The sequence below is a fragment of the Centruroides sculpturatus genome, unplaced genomic scaffold, assembly GCF_000671375.1.
Source record: "Centruroides sculpturatus isolate CEXI.00-Female unplaced genomic scaffold, Cexi_2.0 scaffold1231, whole genome shotgun sequence".
Lineage (NCBI taxonomy): Eukaryota > Metazoa > Arthropoda > Arachnida > Scorpiones > Buthidae > Centruroides > Centruroides sculpturatus.
The window spans coordinates 158,226-170,670 of NW_019386116.1; the positions used below are offsets into that span (position 1 = coordinate 158,226).

Here is a 12,445-nt window from a genome sequence, read left to right on the forward strand (position 1 = left end):
CGTTATTTATATAAGGTTACAAGGGGACTTCATTTTATATTAGGCCAATAAAATTTAAAAAAATCATAATAACAATAATTTTTATCAGATTATATTTCTGTTAATACAACTCACCATCTACTTATCCATATCAAACATTTCGTGAACTGTTTCGAGTTTCCAAATATTTTCATGGCTGATGTTCGTAGATACACAGTATGTCTTAGATTGTAGCCTTACATATCCACTTTAATAAACTTCAGATGGAATTTTTTCAATCCATGTTATTATTGTCAGCAGTTTCATTCCGAATGTATCTTGTTGCAAAAGTAATTCTTACGCTTTGTGGAATTCCTATACTGGAGAAATTCCTTTCTATTTTCTTCTATGAGAATAACTTTTGTGTTCCAATTTTAACCATGGCTTTCGTCTTTTCTCTTAATAAACGCAAAAAGCTTAATCCTGTAATTATACTAATAAAACCAGATAACTTGCCAATTGAAGAACTGAGCAGATTTTTTCACAAAACTCTTATCATAATGCTCACAACACTTTCTTTTTTCACTTGTGCATTAGCAGTTTTCATTATTAACATTATACTTCCAACATTGGATTCAAGCAACAATCATAATTCTATTCCTCTCTTCTGTAGTGTAACAATTGAAATTTTAGTAAATTTATTATTGGAGGATTGATTCATCTCTTATTCATTCTGATAATTTTATATTCGACTTTGAAAAAAGCATTTAAAAGAGTATCAAATGATTTAATTTTACTTGAAAAAAACAACTAGAATTTAAGTTTAAATTTAGAAGAAATAATGTTGCAACATGCCGAACTTTGGAACTTTGTCAATCAGATCAATACACATTTTAGTTTATTATTTCTAATATTGCATTCTGCAATTCTACTGGAAACTAGTCTCATGTATTATATACTTCTTTTCACTAATTCGAACTTAGTAATCAGATTAATCTATCTCCTGTTTGTCGTTTTACATTCAATCTTATGCATTTTAGTGGGTTACTCGTGTTCGACATTTACGTCTACGGTATTTCATCATACTTTTCAATTATGACGAGTTACTTATATTACATTTAATTATTTTTGATACTTTTAGATGCAGACTTCGTTTCAAGACATCCGAAGATTTTCTGAGTTCGATTTATCGCTCGAACAGAAACTAAAAGTGAGTAGGGTAGCATTTTATAATATATCGTACGTTCAAATAACCTTATTCATTACACTTAATTCTTACAGATCTTAAATTTCATGAAGAGATTTGGAAAAGAGTCATCATGTATATCAGTAAGAGCCTATTTTCATGTTGCGAAAAAATTTCCAGTAAAGGTAGGTCTAATTTATTTTCTAAATTGTTTATCTGCAGATTCTTTAATACATACTATTTTAATTTTATATACTAAAAATCATTTTTATAGATGGCCAACAAATTTTATTCTCTATTTTCTGGTCTTCTAAAACTTAAGACGTCGTCTACATCGTGAAAAATTTTCCATTCGGGTACACGTCTTTTAAGCTGCAAAAGAAATTTAAAGATTTGATTCCACTAATTTAAAACTTTACGAAAAATTATCTCGTGCTATACAATTCAACAACATTCAATAACAAGGAACAAAATTATACAATAGTACTTAAGTTTAAAAAACATATTTCACTTTGGAAAATATTTTCTATTCACGATTATTCAAAATATACATATTTTCAATCACTTGAATAATTTTTCTGTGGTAAAAATAAATAAATTCGACTTTTTAATGTTTCACAAGTTAGCTACGCTCGCCAGCCTTAACAGCTGAGTACTTTTCTGCTGAAACTCCTGTCTTATTTTGCTTCTGCGATAATACTATGGCTTATTTCTTTTATTATTATTACAATTTTTGTGTAAATACAGTATTAAATTTTTTTACAGCATACCAGCGTGCAATATATATTTTGTAAAATATTAATACTCTAAGCTTTCTTTAAAATTTTTTAGCATAATTCACTTCGTATCACGAATTTCACAACCCTGTAATGAACTAATAATGTATCATATATACTGTATAAACAGTATTGTAAAGACAATGGTTTGTATAATTTATTAAATAAAGCTTCCGTTTTATGTCAAATGTGAATATTATTCAAATTTTTATATGATTTAACCAATAAATTTAATTTGCCAGAAATATATATTGCAACTTTTTAAAATTATAAAGATAAATCATTACAATCTGCAATGTGACCATTTAAAATTAAACGTGTTAGAATTTCTTAATTGAACTTTCGGATCACTACGTGAATAACAGGTAATGATTACCAAGGTAATTTATCTTCGTTTCCATATTACTATTGTTCTTGAGAGAGCTTAAAATGTTTTGCATTAGAGTTTGAGACATTTAAAGAATACTTTCTCTTCTGTGATCTGTAAACGCATTAAACTTATAATAATGTTATTTTATAAATTTTTCAGGGAGCAACAGAGATAAAGTAAATAAAATCACCTTTCACTAGTAATATGTTGTAGTTTGGCGCTTGACTTCACACTGTTCGCGAGAAGATTTCCGTATATCTTCATGGGCCGATCACTTAAGTATCAGCTAGGACACCATAAAACATAACTAAACAGCACCTTATAATGTTCAATACGTCTAATGCATCAGAACATTAAATACTTTAGCACCATACTATCTGAGACTGTCCCAAAAATAATATCACGTCAATTTGCATGATGGTAAAAATGTTTCGTTGTCACTTTTGCAACAGTAGATAACGGTGTTCTATGCACTTTAGCGGGAGTGAAAAAATAAATCTCGAATGTTGTCGAAGAATCCGTTTGTATGTTAAGATGGAATATCAAGTTTTGTATGTTTATGAATCTGGGTTGGTTTCTATGCTTGAACACAAGAATTATTTACTTTACATCTTGGACACATTCTTATGAAACCGAGGTATCCAAAATGAAAAGGCTTCACAAAATATATATATATAATATATTATAATATATTACATTTAATATAAATTGATATGTATAAATGTGTGAATATCTGAATATTACCTTTATTTATTCTACAAAATGTATACAAAATCAACATAACATTTTGTACAATAAAGTGTACATTTTTCTAAATTCCAAGAGAAAGCAAGAAAATCCAACCTTCTTTTCCACTAGTTTACTTCCGTCAGAAAATTTATCATAGCCTCTGACTAATTTTCAACGTAAAGTCATTTAACAAAAGTTTATGTCTCTATTGAAAAATAATTTTGATATAAAAACGTCTTTTGCGCTTTTCTTCGGGCTCTCTCAGTCATTCCTGCCTTTACTTTCTGAAAGAGCTCCTTAGAAGAGTAACTTCTGTATAAAGAACAAAGAAACAAATTATCGCCTCAATTAAAACCTGGAACAACGAGTCGACTAAATTTTTCCAAGTCAAGATATTAATATTGAGGTATTATAATATGTATATTGTAAGTTTTCTCTTTCTCTCTTTAATATATAAGAATTTTAAATAATATTATTTAAATAATAGATAGAAATATGTTTTTACTTTTATTTGTATTGAATTTGGTTTGTTCAATTTGAAATTGCTCTCGTTTTGTATTATTTATATGCCGAATCCTATACCCAAAAATTTAATTTCTTAGACACGGAAACGAATTTATTATTGCGAGGTAAGACGCGAAAGTTTTATCTTAGCTGGTGTCAGGAAAAAGAATTAAAATACTCAATATCACCATTCTCAGAGAAAAACTTATACTAACTTATAGTCGTTAAACGTTCGATGATTAACTTTATCGAACCCGGCTCCTCACAAATGTTTAAAACATTGCTTCAAAATAATATATATAACTATATGAACAAGTAGGTTAATATAACTGTTTACTTTTTTTCGTACCCTAAATGTCTTTTCTAAGGAAAGACAATAGTGGATTTAATATTTCTATCAAAACAATAAGAGGTAGGTATTGTGTCGTTTGGAAAAATATATATTTAAAAACTTAAATATGTATCAAATTTCAATCATAGTATTATTACAGTACGGATTTACCGAATTTTAAGATAAGGTAACGAATAACATGGACATTTTATTTAAGAAAAGTGTCTAAAAAACGATGTTCTTAGGGATGCTTTTAATAACTCCATCAGGCCATCTTGTTCATAAGGTGCAAACTCTCGACCAAATTACATTGCTTTTATCTACTTGATAAATAACACTATAAAGTTCTGAACTATCTGTTTCAGCAAGAGTTTTTACTATATTATACTTCCAAAAAATTAGAGAATATTTTTTGTGTGTTTTCGTAACATCTTAAGTTACTGTTATATTCTGTTTTTATATCTGTACATGTATAAACACATTTTAAAAATTATACTTTAATATCTTAGGTTGACTCGTAAACACTGTCAATATAAACTCTGTTATAACACGTTGGTATAAAAAACTTTAATAATGTAAATATTTTTGTTTTAGTGTTAAATTTCTATATTTTTCTAGTGTTACTTGTATTTATACGTATTTTTTTATATATAATAATTGTAGAGAAGAAAATCTTACGTCATACACTTGACATTAATAACTAATTTTGACAAATCTATAAATAAATAATCTTCACTATAATAAAAGTAAGGCAAGTGTCTGCATTATAACTTCCACTGGCTTACTGTAAAAATAAATTTGAAAGCGGAATTTTAAAATCAAATACAAAAATAATAGCGACTTGTTTACCGATATTTTCGACAAAAAATGATTCAGGCAATAATAAACTGTAATGATTTATTTATACTCGTCTATAAAATACATTTAACGAACATAATAATTGCAAAGATACATTTTATTAACCACAAATTGCCAAGAAAAACTTTATACTAAAACTTTTGTAATAAAACATTCCTACAAAGGTTTTATTTATTATTTTTTTAATTCGTTTTTGTGAAATTAATTTTATAAATCTGTGAACAGTTTTGTACTTCATTCGAAATGCTTTTTAGCTTTTTGAAACCAGAAAAAACTGAATGCAACGTTTTTGCCATCTGAAAAAATAAATTTAACTCAATTTATTTCCAGTACAAACACAAAATTTGTAAATAATTACAAAACCGCAATTAATTAAGAAAATAATACAACCTTCAGGGGAATTCTCTTGTCAATAATCAAGAATCTACCAATTGTGAGACAGAGAGAGACTTTTCCGAATCTTTTCATAAAGTTCAAAATCTGAAATTATTGTCAACATTAAGAAAATATTTGTTTAAATATAATTTAAACTTCATACCTTTAGCTTTTGATTTTCTCCAATGTCACATACTGCAAATTGTCTGATATCTTGAAACGTATTTTCCATCTACAAAAAAAAGAAACTATAAACTATCTAAAGCATATGTCAATAGTGAATATAAAGTGCAATTACCGTAAATGCTAAAGAGCACAGCAGACAGCCAGCAATTATGCTAATGCAAGTGAATAGTATCATCAATAGGAATATCAACAATTTAAAGAAATAATGAACTGTTAAGAATAAAAAGGCATAGTATAAAAAACTTGTCACCCAAACGATTCCAAAGTAAACAAATCCAAATACTAAATTATATTTAGAATTAAACTGTTGCACGAAATCCCAAAGTTCTTCATGATGCATCATTAATTCGTTTAACTTGTCTTTTAAATCAAAATCGATTCTTTTTATTAACAGCAGCTCCATCGACAATTGCTCAAATTCCGTATGCGAGATCAGAGCTAACAATGCAGCTAACAGTAAGCTGTAACCGATTCCACCAATAAAAAAACCAGCATTTAAGGAGGTGAATGTACTACAGAAGAGAGCTTCCCCATTAAACTTCTGCTTCATTTCTATGTAAGGATAGGCAAATACAGTAACCGAAATTTGATACAAATCAATGGCTACTATTATAACAAAGGAAAAGAGCAGAGTAACATATTGTAATAAGATGTTATTTTCGTTAATCATTTTTACTCGAAAGAATTTATTTCTTAATGGCTTATTCAAATTGAATTTAATGCGTCTGATGAATTTCAATCCAATGCAATAAATGATATTTATAACAGAAAACACTATTTTAAATATCATGGAATTTCTTTCGTATACATCATACCAACCAATGCATATCGCATATTCATTGATTACAGGGATCATTTGCCATATGAGAAGAATTGTATGTCCTCGTAAAGTCAGTTCGATAAATCGAATATAGATATTCTTCAATTTGGTATTTTGAAATTCTCTGTCTTTTGTTGAGCATTTACAATTACAAGTTTCAAATGCGTCCAACCCAAATATAAGAGCCGTTTTCCAACAAGGGCTGATGAAACAGCTCAGACAAATCTCTTGTAAATTCGAACTCATGCCTATTCTGTATTGGTGTCTAGGTTATTCAGAACGAAATGAAACTGTTCTCAGAAATTCTGGTTACGTAAACTCATTATCTCGAAAAATTTTATAGTGCCATTAATAATAACAATAATGATGTATTTAATAAAAATATAATGAAATAGTAAACAAAATAAATTAAATAGCTATTTGCTATGAATTTCTTTTATGAACTTAATTAACGTTACATCAACAAACTATTGCAAACATAATTAGTTATAACAACACAAAAGCATATCTTAAGAATGTAAATTGATGTAAAAATACTTAATACTTTTACATCAGGGTAAGTAATTAAATTTACATTCTTAAAACTATTCGAAGCTTTTGATCAGAATTTTCAAAGAATCTGACATTTTAGTGATATTTTATTGCATCGATTGGTGTATTACATACTGCGTATTTTCTCCTTAATGTTTTTAAATTCTTTACTAATAGATAATTTGGAAGTCGAGTCAACCCATTACGAGCAATATGATTTTGTTATTGGAAATGATATGAACTTTAATCAAACGATAAAATTTTAGAAGTGTCATCCATATCAATATCTATATCTTTATCTATATATATAAAAATGAATGTATGTCTGTGTGTCTGTCTGTCCTTCATGCATTATCACACCGTTTATCCGATTGCCGTGAAACTTTGGGAAGTTGTTTAATATACTGCGGCGAAGGTTTGTGGCATAGTACGATTGCCATGACACTTTGGAAAGTTTTTTTAATTTTTCAATACACTCCCGCGAAGTACATTTATCCTACGATAGATGGCGGCGTTTACACGAGCATTCGCGCACAGTGTGTTCGATCGATTTCAAATTGTGAAGACCATTTCCTTCCTCCAAAAAATATCTCTATATATGCATTTGTTATTTACGATATTTGTAATAATGTTTGTTTAATCACATTATTTCAACTTTTTTTTGCTAATTATGTATTCGCTCAAGCTTCGTTAAAACCTCCGAACAACAACCGAAGTTGTAGGAAGAAATTCGCTTATTTTACTGATCTAGGTATCCTCCCTTTTTTAAATTTTAATATCAACTCAAAATAATTTAAAAAGACAAATTACAATAAAACGGTTTATTATCCAACTATCAGAAATTTCACAACATGCCAAGGAAGAGAGGAAGGACCAATTAAATAATTAAAATTATAAACGATTTAAAAATATATATAAAAATGGGGAATATCGCACTTCTGACAATCGCAGCGATTGTGTGGGCTAAATTTAGAGAATCCATGCTTCTCGCATGTACAACTGTATGTGGCCGACTCACGCGTCGGAAAATCTTTTGATTTATTTGTGTACGCACCAGACGGAAAAACAAAAAATATCGTGTATCCACAAACACTCCAATAAATAAATAGAATTGAAACAATACTTTGAAATGTTTTACCGATGAAAATGAATAATAATAATAAGTTTCAATAAAAATAATAAAATGTAAATTGAATTTTATCATAACGAGTTTGCTTAAATTTTCTTTCTTTTGAGATCGGAGCAATGTGCGACGGAAAAGCTAGTATATATATATAAAAATGGACATGTATGTCTCTATATTTCACTTTTCCGCTAAAACTACACATCGCACGTGAATGGTGTTTGTATGTGGTGGTAGCCCCAAGTCTCCATTCGTGCATAGGAGTGGTTGCGTCTCGATAGCTATAAGGGTGCGGGAGATATGAGGCTGAAAGTGGTTGAAAGTGGCTTTCTATTTCGAATGTTTTGTTCGAATTTGTTCGAATAATTCGAATTATATGTTTGAATTAAATTCGAACATAAAATTCGAATATTGGTTCGATTATAGAACGATTGTAAACGTTCCAGAAACGTTGAAAATATTACGTTTGACTAAACGTAAAAATTCTCTAATTAGTCTGGAAACGGGGGACCTAATTCTTGCATTCTGTGAAAATCGGTAAGATTAGCTATAATGTAATTATCTTAATCTTCACTATCGTTACTTTTTGCCCAGCGAAGCGGGTCCATGCAGCTAGTATATATATATATAAATGGACGTGTATGTCCCTATACTGTATTTCACTTTTTAGCAAAAACTACACATCGCACATGAATGGTGTTTGTATGTGGTAGTAGCCCCAAATCTCCATATCGAGACGCAACCATATGGTGGTTGTGTCTCGATAGCTATAAGGGTGCGGGAGATATGGAGTTGAAAGTGGTTAACTTCGAAGATGTGTAACAATTGGATTGTCAACAATAGAAATGTTAACAGTGGAAGTGTTAAAAGTGGAAGTGTTACAAATAAAACTGTTAAGAATGGAAATGTTAACAATGGAAGTGTTGAGTAACAAAGGAAGTGTTAATATAAAGCGGTATGCAAGATTTACAGGCGGGAAATCGAACATATTTTTAGATTTATGTAAAAATTCTCTAATTACTTTTGAAACGGGGGACCTAATTCTTGTATTTTGTGAAAACGAGTAAGATTGTCTATAATGTAATTATCATAATCTTTACTATCGTTACTTTTTGCCCACAAATAAAAACCAGCGAAGCGGGTCCTAGCAGCTAGTAGTATGTATTATGTAATCCGAAACAAATAATACATCATGTTTCTTATTACACCTTCCTTATAAAGTCTTTTTTTTTTTAATTAGCTTATTTAACACTTATTGTGTGAGATCCAGTTTGAGGTACAGAGTAGGTTGTTACGCCTGTATCACTTAAAAATGTATAAAGAAATGTAAATAAATGTATAAAAAATATATAAAATTGTATAAATGTAAATAATATGACGATATTTTTAAGCAAATTTAGTTGCCGGTTTATAAATCGCTGCTTTTTTCATTCTTTAATGCATATTTTAATACATTTTTTAATGCATTCTTAAACATATTTTGGAATATTTTCTTGCATATACGTGGTTTATTCATGCATATAAATCCGACGTTTAATAATTATCGATATATAAAATGCCAAGAATGAGAGAACAGCCTTGTGGTAATTGATAATTTGTTGTTTATGTAATAGAAAATTGATAAGAGTGAATTATCCAAGAATGCTGTAATTAAAGCATGACTTCACAAAATACGAAATAATGCTTCAACTAAAGCATTCTTATGAACTTTCTCTCAAATGTAGCGGTGTTGTCACCATATATATGAAAGATTAATTAAAGCTTAACAACAACAGCGAAGGACGTTATTTATATAAGGTTACAAGGGGACTTCATTTTATATTAGGCCAATAAAATTTAAAAAAATCATAATAACAATAATTTTTATCAGATTATATTTCTGTTAATACAACTCACCATCTACTTATCCATATCAAACATTTCGTGAACTGTTTCGAGTTTCCAAATATTTTCATGGCTGATGTTCGTAGATACACAGTATGTCTTAGATTGTAGCCTTACATATCCACTTTAATAAACTTCAGATGGAATTTTTTCAATCCATGTTATTATTGTCAGCAGTTTCATTCCGAATGTATCTTGTTGCAAAAGTAATTCTTACGCTTTGTGGAATTCCTATACTGGAGAAATTCCTTTCTATTTTCTTCTATGAAAATAACTTTTGTATTCCAATTTTAACCAGGGCTTTCGTCTTTTCTCTTAATAAACGCAAAAAGCTTAATCCTGTAATTATACTAATAAAACCAGATAACTTGCCAATTGAAGAACTGAGCAGATTTTTTCACAAAACTCTTATCATAATGCTCACAACACTTTCTTTTTTCACTTGTGCATTAGCAGTTTTCATTATTAACATTATACTTCCAGCATTGGATTCGAGCAACAATCATAATTCTATTCCTCTCTTCTGTAGTGTAACAATTGGAATTTTAGTAAATTTATTATTGTAGGATTGATTCGTCTCTTATTCATTCTGATAATTTTATATTCGACTTTGAAGAAAGCATTTAAAAGGGTATCAAATGATTTAATTTTACTTGAAAAAAACAACTAGAATTTAAGTTTAAATTTAGAAGAAATAATGTTGCAACATGCCGAGCTTTGGAACTTCGTCAATCAGATCAATACACATTTTAGTTTATTGTTTGTAATATTGTATTCTGCAATTTTATTGGAAATTAGTCTCATGTAATAGGCCTATATACTTGTTTTCACTAATTTGAACTCGGTAATCAGATTAATCTATCTCCTATTTGTCGTTTTAATTTCAATTTTATGCATTTAATGAAATACTCGTGTTCAACATTTATGTCTACGGTATTTCATCATATTTCTTTCAAATATTACAATGAGTTACTTATATTACTTTTAATTACTTTTCATATTTTTAGATGCAGACTTCAATTCAAGACATCCGAAGATTTTCTGAGTTTGATTTATCGCTCAAACAGAAACTAAAAGTTAGTTGGGTAGCATTTTATAATATCTCGAACTTTCAAATAAAATTATTAATTACACTTATTTCTTACAGATTTTAAATTGAATGAAGAGATTTGGAAAAGAGTCATTATATATATCAGTAAGAGGCTATTTTAACGTTACAAAAAATTTTTAGTGAAGGTAGGTCTAATTTATTTTTTAAATTGTTTATATGTAGATATTTTTAATATATACTATTTTCATTTTATATACTAAAAATAATTTTTATAGATGGCCAACGCATTATATTCTTCATTTTCTGGTCTTTTAAACCTCAGGTCGTCGTCTACATCGTGAAAATTTTTCCATTCGGGTACACGTCTTTTAAGCTGCAAAAGAAATTTAAAGATTTGATTCTATTAATTTAAAACTTTACGAAAAATTATCTCGTGTTATACAATTCAACAACATTCAATAAGAAGGAACAAAATTATACAATACTACTTAAGTTTAAAAAACATATTTCACTTTGAAAAATATTTTCTATTCACGATTATTCAAAATACACATATTTTCTATCACTTGAATGATTTTTCTGTGGTAAAAATAAATAAATTCGACTTTTTAATGTTTCACAAGTTAGCTACGCTCGCCAGCCTTAACAGCTGAGTACTCTTCTGCTGAAACTCCTGTCTTATTTTGCTTCTGCGATACTACTATGGCTTATTTCTTTTATTATTATTACAATTTTTGTGTAAATACACTATTAAAATTTTTTTTCACAGCATACCAGCATGCAATATATATTTTTTAAAATACTCTAAGCTTTCTTTAAAATTTTATAGCATAATTCACTTTGAAACCCTGTAATGAACTAATGATATATCATATATACTGTATAAACAGTATTGTAAAGACAATGGTTTGTATAATTTATTAAATGAAGCTTTCGTTTTATGTGATTTAAATGTTTATATGATTTAACCAATAAATTTAATTTGCCAGAAACATATATTGCAACTTTTTAAAATTATAAAGATAAATCATTACAATCCTCAATGTGACCATTTAAAATTAAACGTGTTAGAATTTCTTAATTGAACTTTCGGATCACTACGTGAATAACAGGTAATGATTACCAAGGTAATTTATCTTCGTTTCCATATTACGATGATTCTTGCGAGACCTTAAAACATTTTGCATTAGAGTTTGAAACATTTAAAAAAAAACTTTCTCCTCTGTAAACTCTAAACGCATTAAACTTATAATAATGTTATTTTATAAATTTTTCAGGGAGCAACAGAGATAAAGTAAATAAAATCACTTTTCACTAGTAATATGTTGCAGTTTGCGCGCTTGACTTCACACTGTTCGCGAGAAGATTTCCGTATATCTTCATGGGCCGATCACTTAAGTACCAGCTAGGACACCACAAAACATAACTAAACAGCACCTTATAATGTTTAATATGCCTAATACAACACTACATTAAATTCTTTAGCAACATACTATCTGAGACTGTGGCAAAAATCATATCATGTAAATTTACTTGATGGTAAAATTGTCGTAACTGACCAGTTATTTTTTATGTATTAATTTGGTTCGTTGGTATAGAGCAACGTGACACTTGGCGATCTGGTTGTAGGTTAATACATATAAGTAGCAATCTCAGCTAATATATACGCGAAGGCCAAATCGATAGCTGGTTAAGTTACTTTAAATTGAAAAACTTCACTAAAGCTCAGTGAAGATTTTTAATTTTTAGTTCGTTAAATTTGA

The 12,445-nt window shown here is 28.7% G+C and overlaps 1 protein-coding gene and 1 long non-coding RNA gene across 2 annotated transcripts; both read left to right on the forward strand.

Moving 5' to 3' along the window:
* The first annotated feature begins 872 nt into the window (after window positions 1-872).
* On the forward strand, window positions 873-1,602 carry LOC111613672. The gene is made up of 4 exons (XM_023355019.1): window positions 873-1,030; window positions 1,100-1,168; window positions 1,240-1,329; window positions 1,419-1,602. The coding sequence occupies exons 1-4, from the start codon at window positions 905-907 to the stop codon at window positions 1,482-1,484; spliced, it is 351 nt and encodes a 116-aa protein (XP_023210787.1). The 5' UTR covers window positions 873-904; the 3' UTR covers window positions 1,485-1,602.
* An 8,849-nt stretch (window positions 1,603-10,451) lies between these two features.
* On the forward strand, window positions 10,452-11,106 carry LOC111613673. The gene is made up of 4 exons (XR_002754806.1): window positions 10,452-10,475; window positions 10,639-10,707; window positions 10,779-10,867; window positions 10,958-11,106. It is a non-coding gene; the product is annotated as an uncharacterized LOC111613673 (long non-coding RNA).
* Window positions 11,107-12,445: the final 1,339 nt, after the last annotated feature.